Source organism: Rhineura floridana, chromosome 5 (assembly GCF_030035675.1).
Source record: "Rhineura floridana isolate rRhiFlo1 chromosome 5, rRhiFlo1.hap2, whole genome shotgun sequence".
Taxonomy (NCBI): Eukaryota; Metazoa; Chordata; class Lepidosauria; order Squamata; family Rhineuridae; genus Rhineura; species Rhineura floridana.
Window position 1 is genome coordinate 140,628,818 of NC_084484.1, and position 21,035 is coordinate 140,649,852.

Here is a 21,035-nt window from a genome sequence, read left to right on the forward strand (position 1 = left end):
TAAGGAACTATAGCTGAGCCCTGGGTGGGGTTCTGGCATCTCCTGTGTAAAAGCCTCAATGAGAGAGCTGCTGGAGCAATATCTTCATACCAGCTCTAGACCTTGTATTGGGACTCATTGCCCTACCTCTGCTAGACCACCTCTGGACTCTGCTTTGGCTTTGACTAGTGCTGTCTGTTTGCCCAGACCTTGGATTGCTTGTTGACTGTGCTTTTGCCCTCATCCTGCCTTGGCTGTGCCCAAAAAGGACACCTGTTCCATGCTGCCTGGGTAGCTGTTTTTCTCTGTTCCATGCATTTGAAACGTCTTAGTTCACCCTTACCTAATGTTTCCATAGGAACATAAGAAGAGCATAGAGACCTGTTTGTCCTAGCTAAAATGCAGAAGAGCATTCCTGGTGGGTGATAGTGTATAAGAGATTGGAAGGAGTGCAGGTGAGTTAACCCATTGGTGTTGTCCCTATTAATGTAACCCTTTTTTATTTAAAACATTTATAATAAAAAGTAAAAGGTAGAAGTGGTCTGTGGGGAAAAGATTTGGGAACCACTGGGCTGGCTGAGTGATGATCTCTGGCCTAATCTGTATTGGACTGAAACCCTTATTAGCGAATTTATGCCATGGCTGGAAAGTTTCCATGACTTTGCTATGCAAAAGGAGGAACAAATGCTGTGCAAAGCAATTTGCGTCAAATGCTCTAGGGGCTACACCCATAACAACATGGTAGAAGCTTCCAGGAATTCAGTTCCTTTTTCATTTGTGTATGGTAAGTTGTTCAACTTCCAGGAATTAGTAAATCAAGGAAGCATGATTTTATTCTCAAAAATTAAAAGATGTATGCAGAGAAGGAATCCCTTGTGGTTCGAATAGTTTCAAATTTGCTCAAGGTTAGAAGAATGTTTCTTCTAACATAATCATATAAGAGAAATAACTGAATATGAAAAGTAATTACAAAAAACACAGACCAACAAAAATATATTATTTATTACTTAAATACAACAGGGAGCAGGAACAAGTAAAGGAATACATAACAGATGGGCTCAGAACATTGGAGAAAACATACCAGTGGATGTGTTGGGGGAAGTTATGGTTGACAGCACACAGGTTCTCTGTAAACTCAGAAATTAGAGAGAACTGCTATAAAATCTTGAGTAGGTGGTATATTACACCTGTAGGAATAAATAAGATCAACAAAAACTATCCTGACATGATGGAAATGCCGAAAAGAAAAAAGGAGATTTCTATCATGTGTGGTGGAAATGTTCCATGGCAAAAAATAGTATTGAGGAAAAAATAAGGTTCATGCCCAAAGAATTTGTGATTATGAAATTCCATTACTTCTAGCAATGTCTTTACTAAATTACTTAGAGTGTTAAAGTATTGTAGAACTAACTTAATATTTGCTGACAGCTGCAAGAATTTTATACGCAGGGAAGTGGAGCACAATCATAATTTCATCCATCCAATAATGATATAATAAAGTATGGGAACATGTGTCAATGGTAAAACAAAATTATAGACAAGATTGGGGTTTTTTTTAGGTAGGTCAAATAAATGGGTTGACCATTGTAGGAGTTATGGGTTAAATCCTGGTAAAGCATAAGGCTTTACAATGTTTTGAATTGCTTCGTCTCTTGGTTATTTTCCATCTTAAATGTATCAATCTTGTATCTTATTGTATTTCATTGTATTGTTCTTATTAGCTTTGTATCTTCCACCATTGTTACTTTATATGATGGATATATTAAACTTGATAATAAAAAATACAATTACGGGGGGGGATATAGGCCGATACAAAATGTAGTAACTGAATGAATGACAGTCTTCCAAAGAAATCTAGGGATTGGACTTCAAATGTTGTGGGTGGGTGGATCACTGTTGCTGTTTGGATTCCTGCCTCCCCAACCACCTCCAATAAGTTAGAGCCAAGTGTGACTGGGAGCAAGGCGTGCAGCTCTGGTCAGGAAAAGAGACTGAGGCTGCAATCTAATGCCCAGCCAGTGAGCAGCAGGGCTTCATGGAGAAGCAGAACTACAGAGGCCGGGGGTGGGCAAGCAGGAAAATTGTTGAGCCAGCCTGGAAGTGGTGCCACAATCAGGCTCAGTGCCATCATGTGACAATAATAGGACCAGCCTGAGATCCAGTAGATCCTGGGATGACTCAGCCCCTCCCCGCCCTGGCATACCCTGTATATGCTTTCTGCAGGCTGCCACCAGCAGGGATCCTTCCAGCAATATTTCTGCCTACTCACATGTTCAGTGGGTGGAGGCCAGCAGGACAGGGCGGGGGGACACCTTTGCCAAACCCAGCTCTCTTCGTCAGCACAGACAGGATTTGGATTGTAACCTAACTCTGGCAACTCAGTCTTTTCCCTTGTGAAGATTTTAAGAGCAGATTGGTGTTTGTTAGACCTAGTTCCAACCAGATCTAGAAGAGGTGAAATCAGAGCTTGGAAAATTTACTTTTTTGAACTACAACTCCCATCAGCCCAATCCAGTGGCCATGCTGGCTGGGGCTGATGGGAGTTGTAGTTCAAAAAAGTAAATTTTCCAAGCTCTGAAATATTGTGCTGAATGCTGAAGGACAGGTTTGCTATTTGTTACAGTGAAGACCCTAGCTCCAAGTCCTATTGGCTGAAATTGCTAATAAGGAGGTTCATCCTTCCTGGATGTAATAACAACTAGGATTAGAGGTTTATGGGCCATTCTAGGAGCTGGGATCTTGTGGGCACTTCTGATTGGCTGATGCTGCAGAAATTGACATTAAATTAACATTAAAAGGAGCTACAGGACTTGATACCTGCTGGCTGAAATACAAATTTGTTGCTGCCATCCAGACAACTGAAGGATTTGCAATATATTCAGATCAGCTGCTGCCACCTACTGGAGAGTGTATGTTGCAGCATATGGAAGTTTTTGCATTTTTGTAGAACACACGAATGGCCCCACCCACCTCACTGATTGCATCCTTGAATAAGGCCAAAGGGTATAAACTTTCATTGGCACAGGCAGACCTTGGGAGGAGGTGGATAGTTTTGGATTTGAGGGAAAGCTTTGTGATTTTTGTTAATGCTGTTATTGTTTGCTAACTTCAATAGACACTGTTGTTGAGCCATATCTCAAGGGGTATGTGTGTGACTGTTATCCAGACATTCAAACCAGGATCCTAGTATAAGCTTGAGCCACAATCTAATACAAAAAATTAAAAAGCCCCTAGAGATACTGGGCCCTGGGTGCTGACTCAAGGGTACAGACACCATCACTGGTACATAGGGATGGGTGAGTCTGACAACTTTGGTTTCTTATTTTCCCATTCCTAAGTTCAGTTCTCTACATTTCTACATCCATTGTTAAGTCATCCTGAAAATTCAGCAGCATTTTAGTGTGAATTTCTCCTAATATACATTTTTATATAGAATTTTGCCTAATGTGCACATTTTTTGCAAAGCAGTTTCCCCCAATATAATGCATTTTTGTATTATTATGGGTTTGGGGGCTGAGATAGATGATTTCTATGAGTTCCAGCCTCTGATTTGGAACCCTGCACCTGGAGGTGGGCTCTGCAGCTGAGAAACCTGCTCTTGTCATCAGGCCCTGGAGATATGAACTCATTTAGGTTAACTAGGTATTTCCTGACTATCTCCTTATCAATCTCGAACTGCAGTCCCGACCCCTTACTGAGATTGCTACCGATGCAAGGTTGCACACTGTTCCCTTTTTGGGAGAAAACAAGCTCAGGGGGGTAGAGGCGCCGGTATGCTAGCCAGACAAAATGAATCGGGGAGTCTGTCTCCCTGGGGTGCGCATCTGGGACGTCGCTGACAACCTGCCAAGGCTCATTGGGAAACAATGTTGGCAGGAGATGGGCTGCACCTCACGAGGACTGGGAAGAATCTCTTTGGCAGAAGTATGGCAAAACTCATCAAGAGGGCTTTAAACTAAAGCCACTGGGGGATGGAGATGATAGCTTAAATACCGATCCAAAGACAGCGGGTTGTAAATGCAACGATTTGAAGGGTACAGCAGACACTGGGAGGGAGAAAGGGATGCACGGCAAAGCTCACGGTATATTAACGGAGGAATCCAATCGGGACAAAAGAGACTTCTGGTGTCTATATACCAACGCGCGGAGCTTGGGAAACAAGCAAGGGGAGCTTGAAGTCTTAGTGCATCAAGGCAAATATGACTTCATAGGGATAACAGAGACTTGGTGGGATGACTCCCATGATTGGAATATAGCCATTCAAGGATATAAACTCTACAGAAAGAATAGAAGCAACAGAAAAGGAGGGGGAGTAGCGTTATATGTCAAAGACAAATACACCTCTATGGAAATCCAAGAGAGCGAACAAAGGAGTCAGGTAGAGACCATTTGGGTAAAAATAAATGGAGAAACAAATAAAACCGACATGGTAGTAGGTGTCTACTACAGACCCCCTGGCCAGGAAGAGGTGGTAGATGAGGCCTTTCTCAAACAAATCTCCGAAATCTCAAGGAGGCAAGAAGTAGTAGTGATGGGGGACTTGAACTACCCGGATATCTGCTGGGAGACAAACTCTGCGAAGCACAAAGCCTCCAACAAATTCCTGATGGGCCTTGCTGATAATTTCCTCTTTCAAAAAGTAGAAGAAGGAACAAGGGGATCGGCAATCCTGGACCTGATCTTAACTAACACGGACGAATTGGTCACGGGAATTAAAGCGGTCGGTACCTTGGGGGAAAGTGACCACGTAATGCTGGAATTCGGGATTCTGGGGAAAGCCAAAGAAGAATATAGTCAAACATGGACCTTGGATTTCTGGAATGCCGATTTTAGCTCAGGGAAATGATGGGTAGGATCCCGTGGCTAGATAGACTAAAGAAAAAAGGAGCCCAAGACGCGTGGGAGTTCATGAAGAACATATTACAAAAAGTGCAATCGCAAACAATTCCAAAGAGGAAGAAAAATGAAAGACATCGGAAAAAGCCAATGGGGCTACACAGAAGACTGGTGGAGAAGGTAAAAGTAAAAAAGCATGTATAAAGAATGAAAGGAAGGACGCATCACCAAGGAAGAGTACCGACGAGCGGCTCGGGCTTGCAGGAATAGCGTAAGGAAAGCTAAAACCCAGAATGAGCTGAGGCTGGCGAGGGAAGCGAAGAACAACAAAAAGGGTTTTTTCAGATATGTTCGAAGCAAGAGAAAGACCAAGGAAATGGTGGGACTGCTGCTCAATGAGGATGGCAAAATGTTGACAGATAACGAGGAAAAGGCAGAACTGCTCAACACCTATTTTGCCTCCGTTTTCTCCCCAAAAGGGAACAGTGTGCAACCTTGCATCGGTAGCAATCACTATGATTAATTAGGGTGACAGAACCAGCAGAGCAGGAGTTCCCAAACTATGGTCTGCAAGCTTCATTCAGGTGGTCTGTGGCATGTCTACATTAAACATTCATATTGATTTTTAATTTGTACTGCTTCTCTTATTTCTTGTATTTTATTCTATTAAAATTTGAATTCTATAGAATGCAGATTGCAATACCAGAAATAAAATAAGCAATGGAAATATAGTTAAAAATAATACAGCATCTGGCATAGCCCCTTACAATGGCTACAACAGGCAGAAAAATCATGAAGTGGTCCACCAGCAATTTTCAAGCGGTCCATGGGGCAAAAGGTTTGGGAACCACTTCAGTAAAACTTCTTGAAGCAATTTCACAACATAAAACAATTGCATATATAAAATGGTATGCTTTAATTTGGATTCCTGCATCGGCCGGGGGCTTGGACTTGATGGCCTTATAGGCCCGTTCCAACTCTAGGTTTCTATGAAAAACAGTATCAAATCCAATAGTTACCAACTAGGATAAAAAGTTCCATAGGGCTTAGTCCACTTGTACCAGTACCTTGAGCTTAGTCCGGTAGCTATTTGGGAGCCAGTGCATTTCTTTAGGCAGCAATGAAGAGCCCCGGCATTTTGCGAGTTTTTTAAAATTATTGTTTTATTTTCCAAAACAATAACGAAAAAAGCACACTACAGAAATAAAACCATATTAACACTTGTAGCATTAGTACGCCAATAAATTCATATAGTGCACAAAAAATCTTTTGTTTCTGTTGGATCCACAAGTGATATCCCTGAACAAATTGATGTATACTGTAGTTATCTAGCAATTTCACCGTGCAATCTCGCTTTCAAGTTCCGGGCTATTACTGTCCGTATCGCTTCCCCTTTCGTCCTACGTGCTACAAACCCATGCCTGAAGCGTTGAGCAAGCTAAACCCTTCTCTAATTCGACGGCACCTCCCTTTTCGACGCTGCTGGGCGTTGTAGTCTGGATGCAGATTGCTGACAGCGAGAGTGGATGACGGCGGAACTACCTTTCCAAAGAGCCTTTGCGCCGGGCCTGCCTCTCCCTACGCCGCCGAGGCGTGGGGGCAAGTGTGCTGCTTCTGTATCAGGGAGGGCGGCGGTTGAGGCTCACTGGTGGACATCCGCGGTCGCCGTTATGTCTCGTCTCCTGGGCAAGATTAGCGCCATGGGTGCCCGGGGGCTGTCGCTAAGCCCCGGGCCGCGCTGCTCCAGGAGCTTCTCCGTAGGCGGCTGCCAGCCGCCCCCGGTTAGTTCCCGCTGGGCTGAGAAAGGCTGGTGGCGGCCGGCGCTCACCTGGAGCGCGGGCGCTGCGGCGGTGCTAGCCGGAGTGGGGTTGGTGCGGCGGGCGGAGATGGAGCAGCAGCAACCGCCACCGCGAAGGCACCAGCGACAGCAACAGGAGCCGCGGGAGGAGCCCGACGGCAGCAGCGAGGAGGACGAGCTGGCGCGGTGCTGCGCACGCTTCATGGCGCCGCCGGTGAGCGGGCTGTGCGAGCTGCGGGGCCGGCGCGGGGAGATGCGGAGCCGTATGGAGCTGCTCATCATGGAGACGCAGAGCCAGGTGTGCCGGGCCATGGCCCAGGTCGACCGTAGCGCCGCTTTCACCGTGGACCGCTGGGAGAGGAAGGAAGGTGACCCGCGTTCCTGAGGGTGTAGAGGGAGAAGGGACTTGGGGAAGAGGCGCACACACTTACACGATCTCTCTCTCTCTCTCACACACACACACTCACACACATACACCTACTTCATGCTAATAGCTCAGTCCTAACCACGTCTACTCAGAAGTAAGCCCTGTTGAATTCACTGGGGTTTTTTCCAGGTAAGTGGGGTTAGAATTGCAGCCTAACTGGTGCAGAGTAATGCAGCGGTTTCACCTTGCAGCCTTCTTTTACAGTTTTGCTATTGTGGCCCACGCTCTTTCGCCCCACGCGGTATGAACCCATGCTTGATGTATTGAGTAAACTAAATGTTTCCCTACCTGGGCGTTCCCGTTTCTGCATCCGCACTAAACTAACCCTTTCCTACTTGTACATCCAGACTACAATGCCCGCCCAGGTTGTACCTTCAGGGGACAGGGTTCCAGTAGATGTGCAATGCGATCCTGTGCCTTATTACTTGCAAGTGAATGCATTTACTTCCCCATAAGTGTGCACAAGATTGCAAGCACCACTTGAATGACAGATTTCAAAACAAAGCCATAGAATAGCTGGCCCACATTAGACTCCTTTCTTCAAGAGCTAATGGCTTGAAGTGTGTTTATCGTTACTGTGAAAAAGATCCTGGTCCATGTGAATGTTAGGGTGCCTGTATATGTGTGTGTAACCGGGGATGCTGCTGCACTGTCATATTTGGCTATGCACAATTATTGTATGGGAAGTATCATGAAGGTGGTTTTCCCAGGGTAAGGCTCATCCATTGCACTCTGGGTGTGCTTGCTCCTGCAATTTCCCCAAATACGGGAAACTCAACTGCATAATTTGTGGTAGCAGGAAGATTTCCAACTGAGGATAATTTATTCTTTGATTCCTTTCAGCATACCTGTCATATTTAGTTTGGGTAGTTGAAGAGCCCCCTCACCCCACCTTCATTATGTGTCTATGCATGAATTTGAATCCATTGGTGGTTATAGGTACAAAACCAGGATGTAGCCACTTATTTTGGAGTGCACGAGTGTGATCTTTATGTACGTAGGGTGAAAATGCCAAATGTAAGAAGTTGCAGAGAGGAGGGAGAAAGCTTAACATGCCTTACATTTGGCACTTGGTACATGTTCTGCATGTGGTTCTTTGTAGCATTCTCTTTATGAGAGGAAAGTTCAGTAGGGACCTGTGTGTAAATGTTGTGTAATGATGGAGCTTTTGGTTTAAGCTCCCTATATGAGTGCGCAACAGCTATTAATTCCTGAGCCCAAAGCATTTTAGCCAGGGACAGCTGATGAATAAAAGGACCAGTAGGATGCCTTGGCCAATGGAAGTCTCACCCATATTTCTTAAGTGTTGTTGACAGGCAAACATCTGAAAAGTGCTTATGAAAATAGTATTAAAATGCAATCTTATTTTTTAAAATATGTAACTAATGTTATGGTATCTAACAGTTAAACAGTTTGTTTGTGATTTTGTGTCTCTTCATTGGGCCCAGGGTGTCAAGAATTGTTAACTTAACACCTCTAAGTATGGCACAATCTGCACTATACATTTAAAGCAGTGTCGTGTCACTTGAATGGGTCTTGGCTTCCCCCAAAGAATCCTGGGACCTGTCGTTCTTTCTTTCGCTTAATTATGTTTGCTTGGTTCTTCTGTAGCTGTGAAGCAGCAAGACCAGGAACAAAATGCTAAACAAGGGCAGAAAAGTTGTGAAAGCCTGAGTTACTTGAGTTTGGACCATTTTTAGAGTCAAAATATCATGAAATGAGTCTGCATTTAATGGGCTATTGACTTTTGGAGATGAGCATTACTTATTTCATAGGAGGGCTTTGTATGACTCAGGCCATTGTTGTGTGAGGTGAAGGAGATAAGAAAGGAGGATCCCACTGACGTCCTATCTACTCTTGGCAAATATCAGCGAGCACCTCATCTTTAAAACAGAAGAAAACAGTCACACATCTTGTTCTAATGCCCATTGATTTTGAAAGGAAAGTTTATGAAGGTGATGGCATATTCTTTTTTTGATATATTGTTCCTGAATGTAAGAAAAACCTGGCCACTTGAATTTCTTTCTGCTTAATAAACTAGCATGTAGCTCTAACTATAGGCCTTTTTCAGTTTAGTAACAAAAGGTATCTGTGTTCACACAGCATGGTAAGCTGGGGTTGCTGCCTTACCACAGTGTACTGGGAACTAGCAGCATACTGGTGGCTGCTGCCCAGTTACTCCTGTGTTACTCCTGTTTCACTCCTCCTCAGCACGACCACAAAGCCATAATTAAGCTTGACTCCTTGGTTGTTGCTCCTTGACAAGCCAGACTTAAACCATGGTTTGTTGGCTTATAAATCCTAACTTGTTAGGGAGCACCAACCCAGGATCCTGGTTTTGGACATCATAGAACTTATGTGAAACACTTATGGCTTCCTCTGTGCCTGGGGAGAAGTGGAAAGGGAGCAATCTGATAGCGTGCATAAGCACGCTGCTCATTCCTGAAACCATTATTAGTCTGTCACGTTGGCTCATTATGACATGCAAATACGGCCAGTAACTGCTCTTTACAAGCTTCGGGTCATCAGCAGCCATCTCTTCATGAAGCGGGCTTACATCCCAACTCATTCAAAGTTTAATTGAAACAATATCTGCTGTGAATTTTCTATGCTTCAGGATAATTCTGGGGGAAAATGTTATCATCCCACAATTTATCCCAGTGCTCAGATTATGGTGGGGGGAGAGGCAGGGAAAACTTTAACATCAACTCAGCACACACGCCTGTCTCCCATCAGTTTTTACCAAATCACTAAGAAAGGATAGAAGGGTCAAGCTCCTCTGGACCTCTCCTGTGTCCTCTGAGCACTGCTTTTTCCTGCTCCTGCGAGCCATGCTGCCACACTGCTTAGGTTTGGATAACTCTGTTTCAACAGGTGTCCTTATGAATGACGTACGCTAATATTTTCAAACGGACGGGTAGTGAGATAAAATCCTGCCTCTTGTTTTATTAGGTGGGGGAGGCATCAGCTGTGTACTTCAGGATGGTGAAATCTTTGAGAAGGCTGGAGTTAATGTGTCTGTTGTTTTTGGGAACCTCTCTGAAGAAGCGGCTCAACAGATGAGAAGCAGGGGGAAAACTCTGAAGGGCAAAAGTGGTAAGGCATGTTGCTTTAAACCGGTTGGATTAGACCAAATGGTCCTGCTCTGTGGCAAGGCAAGGCAAGGCTGGACTCAGCTGAGTGCAAAGCAAGGCAGGGTTCAGGCTGGGTGCAAGGTGAGGTTTAGGCTGGATGCTGGATGGGGCTTAGGCTGTGCTCTAGAAACACAGAGCTCTGACCTTGCTTTAGCAAGAAACAAACTGAAACAGAGTTGGAATGTACTGTCAAAGGTCATCTAGTCTAACCCCTTGCCATTGTTTTCATTTACTTTCTCCAGTCCTCCTATGCAACTTGATCTTTGGTTTTAAATAGTTCAATCCTATGCATTTAATGACATTTACTTCCAGCAAAGCATGTGTAGCAGGGCTGGTTAACCACCAACCCAGGGCCTGATCTGGCCCTTCAAGCAAATGTTTCTGCTACCCCAAGACCCTGGCAATTTTGGTGGTGGTAGCAAATAGGGAAAAAAATAGACACAGAGCCCAACCAGTGCCCTGATGGGAATAGTAAATTGCCCCCTCTCCTGTCATCAGATTAAACATTTGAATGGACAATATACCCACCCACCCCTTGTGTGCATCTGAGTGTGGGGAGGTTATGGTTATACCCTTGGAGAGGCATCCATGGATGAATGTGGCCCTCAGGCCAAAAACTATTAGCCACTCTTAGTGTATATAGGATTGTAGGCTAAGGCTTAAACATGTACCTAAAGAAATAGTTAAATAGTTCTCCTTTGAGAACTTTTCTGGAGCTTAAGTATATCCTGAATAATTAGATAATTTACTTTTTTGAAAATCTTGATGGTTGCACTTCTGTTAAAAAATAAGAGATTGCAGGTTCAAGTGCAGTGCTTCTGGGATGTAAGCTGCAGAATCAGAAGCACAGTTAGAAAACTTTCAATTATTTTGTAAAAGCAGCATAATGTGTCTGTTGTTGACTAAGGCTTATTTGGTTTTGCCATCTAGGAAAATTGCCTTTTTGTGCGATGGGAGTCAGTTCCGTTATCCATCCAAAGAACCCTTATGTTCCCACCATACACTTCAACTACAGATACTTTGAAATTGAGGAGGCAGATGGTAAGATCCGTAATGATCCAGAAGTGTCCATATTATATAAGTAAGAATAAGAGAGTGAGTAGAAAAAAACTTTAGAAAGGAGCATCCTTGTGCTACAGCAATAGATTAAGAATTGCCCTAGAGTTCTCTAACTTCTGCCAAAAACTTTCCTGTACTAGATAATCTGTTGCATGTTTAGTGGATCTTGCAGCGAGTGTTTTCACCTACTTAACAAATCTGGGAAAGGCCAGTGCCGAGACCTGTTAGAAAAGCAATAAAAGGGACAAAAAACCAGAAAAGAAATGGTGAGAAAGATGGCTGTACAGAATTTATAATTTGTTTCCAATAGGCAACTTGCTTAAGGAATATAAATTATTGATCAATCCAGGTACAGTAATACATCAGTTAACAAAGCAGATGCATTCCTAGACCTTTAACAGAAACTTTGGTACCAGAGGTAGGGCTAACATGGAAAGAACAGGAATAGGTTCCTACACCTGCTCATAGATGATGGGGGCAGCTTCAACAGGGGCTTTAAAGGGTGCCTACCTGGCACCCACCCACTCTTTCTCCTCCTCCCTCCCCTCCTCCTCCTCTGAATCCTATTGGATCCTTCCCTCCTCAGCCCTGGGAAAAAGCAAGAGATCTCTTTAATGCAAAGAAACACACAGGCTTGTCAGTTTCATCCTAGCAAAGCAAAGGCACAGGCTGGTCAGTTCACCTTAAAGCAAAGACACAGGCTTGAGAGTTTATCCATAGCAAAGCAACACTAGGCAGTTTCACCTTTTAAAATGCCTTGGTTAAAAGGAGCTTTCTTCCTGGAGGATTTGTTAACTGAGGTCTTGCTGTAGTTTCTTGTGTCTTATCATCTACTAAAAAATGATGGAAATATCTGAGAATTTTCATTACAGTGGGCTCCTCAGTTTTCCCAATGAATTTTAGGAGGCATTTTGACTCCTTTGGTCTCTGGTTTCTCAGGATGTTCTGATGTGTGATCTGGGGACCAAGAGACAGAAGTGACAACCTGCCTTTTCCACATATGATTTTGTTTGGTAATTTTTATTATCTTGTCTAACCCCTAAGCATGGGAAAGGCCAGAAATTAAAATAAGTAATGGTGCCATGTTGTAACTGTTACTAATCCAAAGATCTTTCATAAGATGTATTAGCAAGTATAATAAAAGCATTCACAATATTTTTGTGTGTATTGCAGATGAGCCAGTAAGTAAATGTGTGTGATTTTTCATCAAATGTAAAAAAATCCAAAACCACCAATGTATCTGACATGTTCTCATGGGTAAAATATTACTGTGTAGTTGTTCATTTTTTACCCCCATAGGTACTAAACAATGGTGGTTTGGTGGTGGAACAGACCTTACTCCAACTTACCTGGACAAAGATGATGCTGTTCATTTCCACAAAACTCTGAAGGAGGCCTGTGATCAGCATAATCGAGAGCTGTACCCTAGATTTAAGAAATGGTATGTAGGAAGCCCTAATCAAGTTTTCTTTGAGGAGAGAATGGATTGCCATAAAACATCTTAGTTTTTTTGTCCTATAGTTTTCAGGCTGTTTTCAATCTATTCTGTCACTGTCTGTACTGTGGAGATATTTCAGAACTGAATGGGACCAGAGAAATTTGACTACTCTCATCTTATCTCCCTCAACCCGCACACAATAAGTGAAGGTTATGTCTTTGCCTTAAAAACAAAAATAAAGGCTGTTTTTAGAGGATATAGCAATGTATTTCAAAATCTGCTGACAGAACCGATTTTTTGTGTATAATGTTGATGGTTGCAGGTGTGATGATTACTTTTATATCAAGCACCGAGGAGAACGGCGAGGGATTGGAGGCATATTTTTTGATGATCTGGACTCGCCTTCAAAAGAAGAAGTCTTTCAGTTTGTGCAGAGTTGTGCCCAAGCCATTGTGCCTTGCTACATTCCCATTGTGAAGAAACACTGTCGTGACACATTCACACCAGAGGAAAAATTGTGGCAGCAGATCCGTAGAGGGAGGTGGGTAACGGAGGGCCTTGGAGAAGGGATGTGGTGTTCTGGCGTTCAACTGATCATCGAGTCTGCTAATCCAAACTCTTTTGGCCCTTTCTTTCATCAAACATCAATTTAATATAGTTGAAACAACAAAGAACCTTTTTAAGTTAGTGGGTTTGCCCTAAAATTCAGTGCTGTTCTAATTGCTTATGGCTAAAAATTCATCAGAGTTTCTGTCTACTTACTTATAGTGTATTTTCAAGATTTATATTCTGTCCATCAAAGCTTCAGGGCACTTAACAAAACCTCATGTTTTGAAAAATGCATTTAAAGCGTCTTTATCTGGCACCAAAAAGGTAACAGTGTTGGCACCAGGTGTGTCTCCTGCTACACAGACTGGCTGCCAGTACTGGGAAGGTTATCTCTCTGGTTGCTGCTTGCCTTATTTTGGAGGCAGGAGGCTGGAAGGAGAGCCTGCAAATATGACTTCAATACGCTGATAAGGGAGGAGGTTTCCCTTGAGTTTCCTGGATCCCAAGCAGTACAAGGTTTCTAAAAGGTAACCACCAGCCCTTTGAGTTGTGCTCAGAAATGTGCTGGAAACCAGTAGAGTTCTTTCAGTATTGGCAAGATAGACATGTTCCCACCAACTGATTTTTGTAGACATCATTGTGGCTATAAGGGCAGTTTCTGAACAGTTTTGTTGCAGTATTTGAAATGCCAAGTGTTGGCAATGTCTGGTTTTCTTTAGATTCTAAAGAGTGTCTTGAAGCAGAATTCTGTGTTTATGAGATACGGGCATTGCTTGAGGGAAAAAAACATATCAGGGTATTTCATGTCTTCTGATAAACCATGCAGAGTCTGGGATAGGCTAGCTGCGGGTCCCTTAGCTAAGTTTGGCTTTTCTTTGCACTAAGATAAGAAGCGACAAGCTAACCTTTACAGCCCCTCCTCTTCTTATCCCCATTCATTGTGACTGGTGTTAAAGATAGAGATGGCGAGTTTGAAAATGAAGTAAATACCAGGCATTGCAGTAGATGGGACTGTGGTTGTATCTTGCAATGTTCAGTTTTCTCATTGTACAACTAGAGCTGCAGCAAAATATCTCAGTAAAGCAGGAACTGGGGAGGAGACATCGCCGGTCAAATTGCCCAAGTAGAAGCTCAAATGGTCCATTCTCCTCCTCCTTGCTGTAGTTTGTTCTGGTTTCTTTTTTTTTTGTCGCAGCTTGTGCTCATCTGTGATATTGAAGAAATGGTTAATTTGCCACTTCACTCTCCCACTGTGGCCTGCTTCTCTATTCTGCCATCTCAGGTTTAGAACCTTGGCATCTTCCTTTGGCTCATCTCCCTCTCTTTTCATTCAAGCTACTGTGAAAACTTGCCATTTACAGCTTTTAAAAGGCTGTTCATGTTAGTTTTCTGTCTTACTACAAAGATGGTGGTTTATTCTCTAAGGGGGACAACTAAGCAAGATGGCAGGAGGTCTGTAATTGGTTGGGGCTGCAGCACTGGGACAGGGCTGCTGTAAAGCCAAGAAGGCTTTTGTGTTGGAATGGCAAAATTATGCCTAGGATTCAGAGTGATTTTCAGTCTGTAGTGGCTGGAGGTGAGTGCATACTTATTTGACATTCCATTCATACTGCTTGTTTGGAAACCCAACTTTCTCTTTTTGCAGAATCATTGTTCTTCAGGGAGACAGTACTGAGCATTCACTGTTGCACAGATGTTGGTGCTCTTATGTTTCTGAGCCAAGCAATCTCATTCTAAACTTTCTCTTCCTAGCTGTGTTTTCATCTATGTGTGGGACTGTATATGTCACAAGACTCTGTGGAACCATGGACATTTAGTGTTGGGTACTGAATTCAGCTTAAGAATCTTGGGTTTTGAATAGCTGCCAACGAAGATAGGCCTGAAGATGTGTTGGCAGGGCCTTGGATATAGGAAGCTGCCTTATACATAGTCAGAGCCTTGGTCCACCGAGCTCTGTATTGTTTATGCTAAGTAGCTGCAGCTCTCCAGGGTTTCAAATGGGACATTTCCAGTCCTACCTGGACATGCTGGGGATTGATTGAACCTGGGACCTTCCGCATGAAAAGCAGATGCTCCACCACCGAGCTATGACCCTTCCCCCTAGTGAAATCTTAAAGGCCAGGCAGTTCATGCAGGATCTCCATGGTCAGATATTGGAGCACATAGCTCCTTTTGTGACTGAAAAGCCAGAGTGAATGATGCACTTTAAAGAAACCGAAAAAAGTCCTTCTCCCCATGTTCTCCAACAGGTATGTCGAATTCAATCTTGTTTATGACAGAGGCACTAAATTTGGACTTGCAACACCAGGATCTAGGATTGAAAGCATTCTTATGTCTTTGCCACTCACTGCCAGGTAAGAGTATAATTATAACTAACCAAACAAACCTTTCAGGTATTCCTTGATAAGAAAACTAGCAAGTTCAATAGCTTTTTAAAATTCTAGATAAGATACCATTGCAGTGAGTTTAAAGACAAGTGCCTAGTCCAACTCCAAATATCTGCTAGCTTGTCTTGTGTAATGAGTAGTAGTAGTTTGGCACCCTGGGCTCCTACTGGGAGAAAGGGTGGAATAACAACAACAACAACAATAATAGTTTACACAGAATTCACGTTTTAACTGCGCTAAACAATACATCCAGTATGCAAATAAGTTGGGGCAGCTGAGCACCAGCATATGGGTACAAATGCACATTCAGTTAATAATTTGCATCAGTTATACATATATCACTGAATTGGGGTGAACAGTATGTTGCATCTAATGTGGGTCTTCTTTCAGTTAATGAGAAAGATATTGTTCCTTAAAAAAAGAAGAAGAAGAATTTGATAGTTGCAGCATGAGTAGTATAAGCAAAACTAAACAGTGAGCAGCTTCTTGATGGTGGCTACTTGGCAGGCCTCACTTGTGGTCTGAAGGGCACTAGATGAAGAATATCCTTACCACTATGAGAATGGTTCCCTCTGGAGAGACCAGAAAGACTTGGGATATTGATATGTGCAATAGATTTTTGCTGGTACAGGATGTTCACTAAATGGGTACCTGTGGGTGTCACCAGCTAGGTGCTTTTCCATTTCATGTACCTAAGCTGGTCCCTCCCCTTACCCACTAAATGTGCATTTACCTAGTAGTTCCTCAGAGTTTTAATATTTGGGGTCGTGGGTGGGCGGGGATAAGACACAATTTGACTTCCCATTGAAAGGACATCCATTGCAACTCTCTGACAAGCTACTCTTTTGTTCTGCTGCCCTGGTGCTGATGCTCAAATGAAGAATATATTGAGTGTCTGGCCTGAACTAGCAGCTCTTCTACCCCTTGACTACCTCAGTGTGTTATGAGAGTTCACCTGGGCTTGCGTCCATCAGCTCTTTCCATGCAATCTGCATATTTCCCTGTCTTTGAGAGAGTCTGCTATTGTCTGCTGTGTAAGAGAAGGTTGTTGATCCACTATGACGGAGAGATGAAGGGTATTCAAGAGTCCTGCTTCTCTGATGGGTAACTTTTTACTCAGTGACTCCTTATTCCTTGCTTACCTGCCCTTGCTGTCCCAGTAGCAGGCATAGAGTTCAGGCTTATGGAGTCGAGTCCTGAAGCAGGGCATCAATAAGGCAACACAGAAGAGCTGTCTATTTGCCCTTCCTAATTGGTTCTTCAGGATGGCCAGCTGTTTGTGCAAAGTGCCCTTCCAAAAAGTGTCTCATTGCCAAGTTTCCTGTTTGTGTGCCTATGTTTCTTAGACATGGGGTCAGATTGATCCATCTTGTCATTTTGGCTGTGTTCCCTGCTGGGGCTATTCCAGATGCTATGCTGCTGGTAGCTGCTTAGTCAAAATCCTATCCTCTGATGTGCCAATGGAAAGATTCTTTTTTTAAAAAAAAATCTCACCCTTTTTGTAGATGTAATGGTCTGCTGTCATAGCAGGCAGGAGCAATTGCTGAACAAGTGTGCCGTTTTAAATGAGGCCCACTCCTTCTGTGACTTCCCTGTCCCCACCCCCCAGCATACTTTGTACTAGCATTGCTCCAGTCCCAGATGCACTACTCCATCATATAACATTGCTCTGCCAATGCAAAAGAATTTGCTTATGATCGTATCCTGACCAGCATATACAGCTTCAGGACAGGTTTGCTCTGTAAGTTAACCAATATTTTAGAAGTAGAAAACAAACAATAGAAATTTATCCCTTTGAAAAATAGACTCATATCTGTTGAGGTTTAAAATGCAAAATAATAACAATGGTAAAATGTATAGGTGGGATCTACTTGGTGCCTTTGCAGTTGTGAAACGGCTCTTGATCTGGAGGGCAGCTCTGCTAACAGAAGAGGAATGGAGGCCATTTACTCCCTCTTTGCATTTTCCTGTGCCACCTTGCATGCCATTCTAGAGGGTCCCCCAATTCCTTGGAGCCAATTTAGTGGTGTGCTAAGGGCTTCTGCTTCCTTTAGCGAATATGTCCCCTGGATCAAGACCCTTCTGTGAGCACACAGGTGCCAGATGAATTCCACCCTGAAATATCAAAATAAGTATAAAATTGCACCATCTAGAGATCATATTTCCTGCGTGGTATGCAGAAGTAATTGTATGTTTGTAACTTTAAACTATTAAGGAAAGACAGAATTAACAACTGCCCTCCCCTTTCTCTTATATGCAGATGGGAATATATGCATTCACCTCCAGAGAATTCCAGGGAAGCAGAAATCCTAGAAGTTTTGCGCCACCCAAAGGACTGGGTACACTGACAAGCAGTGTTGGCTGCGTACAGCAGGCCACGAGGAAAGTGCATCAACTCCTGCCCGCTTGCTCATCCAACTGTCTTTATGTGGCAGTTACATTTTTGTCTCCTTATTCTCTTCTCACGTGCCTTAGAAATAGTGTTTCAGTTTCGATATATTTACGTGTTCACTTGAAAAGCCACAAGCTGCTCCATTTGCACTTTCTTGATGGGAGGTTTGCCAGGCCATTTGTACCGGTATGAGACAGTAGGGCAAGGTGTGATGCGCTCCAAAGGTGATCAGCAAACACACACCCTCCTAAGCTTTAGGCTCAGAAGGAGCAGTCTGTGAGGTGCCTTGACCGTGGTTAAAATACTTTGTTCCTGACATGGCCTTTTCTGAGGGTCCAAAGTTCTTTGCTTGGCATGCTTTCGGTGTCTGGCATAGGTCTTGTTTTTAATCAGCAGAATTACCATTCATTAGAAATGGTTTCAGATAAAACCTACGCCCTAGAAGAGAAAATCTGTCATGTTTTAACCACTGTAAAGCTGGAGTTCAAGGGGAGTACTGCCAAAGTTGGGCTGCGCCATCCAACTTACGCTAATTGTACAAAAAGTACATGGGGAAGTGAAAAGTTCAGGTTCCTCTAAGATGGGCTCGCTGCTCCCACCACCTCTACTGTATAAATTACATTACATCACGTTATTGTGTATAAATTACAATATATTTGGGAAAGGGCTGTACCTCAGCGGTGGAGCAGATGCTTTGCATGCAGAAGTTCAGTCGCTGGTGCCTCCAGGTAGAGCTGGGAAAGGGCTGCTTGAAACTCTGGAGAGTCTCTGCCGGTCAGTGTCAGTATTGAGCTAGATCGATTAAGGGTCTGATGTGGTATAAAGCAACGTCCTTTGTTCCGACATGTGCAAACAGCCGGTATTTTTCCACATGCCTAGGGTAGCGCTTAAGCCACTTGCTGGATGAAATCTTTCAGCCTTGGCCCACAAGAATCTTTCTTTAACCTAGTACAAGGTTTTCCAAAGCAGTGGATCACTTCGCCCTCAGGACTTGGAAGAGTGGTGGTGAGGAGTTTCTACAGGACCAGAAGCTTGGCTAACCTCATCTGAATAAGAATGGGCAGTGGGAACTCAGACCAATTTCACAAGTGATGCTCTTCTTGTATCTCCCACATTTGTAAATAAAATGAAAAGGCTGTACGGATTAGAATGTGTGTATTTAATTTTTGAGTTCTGTCTCGCTAACCACATTCACAAGAGGTTCAAAACCACCAAACAAAAAGTGCTCCTAATGACACTCTGAAAATGTCCATAGAGGGGTGAGGCAAAGTAAGATAAAGTTTATTTTTATCCCACTTCTCAGCCAAAAGGTCTGAAAAGCTGCTCTTAAAGAATTCAAATTCAAACTGAACCTGTCTGAGTTGGCAGCATGCATTGTAGGGATGTATGGAGAGGGAAACTGAATATGAAGAGAAGTGGCAGAAATAGCTGGGAATGTCTTGGAGCAAAACCTATTTCTGCCACATCAAATTTGTGAGAAAAGGATGCTGTGATCTCAGGGTTACTGATCATTTTATAAAACATTAATTGTGCCTATTCTCATGAATGGTGCCCCTATGATACAATTTTCTTTTTGAATTGCACAATACTTGTTTTTAATAATGTGAGTCTGCATGTACTTTTCTTAGAATTTTAAGGTAATTTTTTCCAAAGTCTCTGTTCCCCTTCCTAGATATGTAGGAGCAGAGATGTCCTTGTTCATTGGCCATGCTGACTGAGGCTGATGAGAACGGAGTCCAGCAACATATGGATGACCTCAAATTCCCCACCCATGATTTTAATTTTTCAGTGTATATTATACACTGGAAGGATGCAATTCTATGCACACACTTGGGAGGAAGCCCTAATGAACTAAGTGGGACACTTCTGAGTAAACATATATTGGATATTTTGCTTCTAGCTTTATAGGCTTAAGTTTGTTCTGTGTGTGTGTGTTTAAACTTCCCTCAGTTTTTCACTCAATGCAGAAAATGGAGGGATCTGAGGGAAGAGAGCTGAAGACATACCATGCGCTTTGCCATGTTTTGTAGAATCCTAGATTTGATTGAATCCCTGAATATGTTCTGTATTCTGCAACAATTGACAGTTCCCAGCATCATGTGCTAAGAGTGTTGCTTGTTAAGTAATCCAGTTAAATGTTTTAGCAATGCTATGACCGTTAACATTGCTCCTGCTTTGAGACTTGGATCAGAGAGATTTGCAGTTGCATTAATTGGCTGTAACAATACTTTAAAACATTGTTCATCATTCAAGAAAAAGTATTGCATAGGAGTGTTTTCAGTTTCCCCTAGGATTTATTTTTAATTTAAGTCCTTGGGGCTTGAAGGTGGATTTTCTCCCTTGAATTTTTCCTGTTCTTCCACGCTCCCTCCCCAACAGCCTTCATATCGTTACATTCAAATCTGCACAATCTCAGATTTATTTTGTGCTATCACAAAATGTTGTTGACTTTAATGTTCTGTTGCCAGCTGAACTTGTAATTCTTCTCTACTGTGAAACTAAATTAAATAAAATGGCTACGAACTTGTGTGGTGGTAATTTTTCTTTCAGCACTGGGGAGCAATATTTTATGATCATTGTAAGTGATGAAAGGTTGTGAGTTAGCCACCTCATAATTTAACTAGTGTCTTCTATAGCAAATAAAAAGGTAGTTTGAGCATAATAAATGCATAAGAAGAGTCCTGCTGCATCAAGGGTAAAGGTCCAGCCTCCTGTTCTCACAGTGACCAACCCAGATTCTCATGAGAAGCCCACAAGCAGGGCCTGAGCACAACAGCACCCGCTCTACTTCTGATTCCAAGCAACTAGTATTTAGCAGCATTGTGTCTTCAACACTGCGGGTAGTGCACAGCTACTATGGCTGGTAGCCATTGATAACCTCCATGAATGTATCATGGTATGAATGAACCATAAATCTTTTAAATTCATCCAAATTGGTGGCCATTGCTTCATCTTGTGGAAGCAAATTCCTTTGTTTAACTGTGCTGTGTGTACTTTCTTTTGTCCCAAGTCATTGGATTACCCAGGGCCCTGACA

At 43.0% G+C, this 21,035-nt stretch overlaps 1 protein-coding gene and 1 pseudogene across 2 annotated transcripts; both read left to right on the forward strand.

Moving 5' to 3' along the window:
• Positions 1-6,263: 6,263 nt before the first annotated feature.
• CPOX (coproporphyrinogen oxidase) lies at positions 6,264-20,526 on the forward strand. 2 transcript variants are annotated; one of them, XM_061628256.1, is made up of 7 exons: positions 6,271-6,981; positions 9,993-10,136; positions 11,105-11,215; positions 12,533-12,674; positions 12,994-13,212; positions 15,470-15,574; positions 17,868-20,526. In XM_061628256.1, the coding sequence occupies exons 1-7, from the start codon at positions 6,342-6,344 to the stop codon at positions 17,953-17,955; spliced, it is 1,449 nt and encodes a 482-aa protein (XP_061484240.1). In that variant the 5' UTR covers positions 6,271-6,341; the 3' UTR covers positions 17,956-20,526. The 2 variants fall into 2 exon arrangements, with proteins under 2 accessions (XP_061484241.1, XP_061484240.1); XM_061628257.1 differs by lacking the exon at positions 12,994-13,212 and having other exon boundaries at positions 6,264-6,981.
• Positions 7,709-7,851, forward strand: LOC133386379 (U1 spliceosomal RNA; annotated as a pseudogene).
• Positions 20,527-21,035: the final 509 nt, after the last annotated feature.

Coding starts and splice junctions, on each gene's coding strand:
- CPOX (XM_061628256.1), top strand. CDS start 6,342: ATGACGGCGGAACTACCTTTCCAAAGAGCCTTTGCGCCGGGCCTGCCT. Junction 11,216..12,532: donor TGAAATTGAGGAGGCAGATG/GTAAGATCCGTA, acceptor TTACCCCCATAG/GTACTAAACAATGGTGGTTT. Junction 13,213..15,469: donor CAGCAGATCCGTAGAGGGAG/GTGGGTAACGGA, acceptor GTTCTCCAACAG/GTATGTCGAATTCAATCTTG.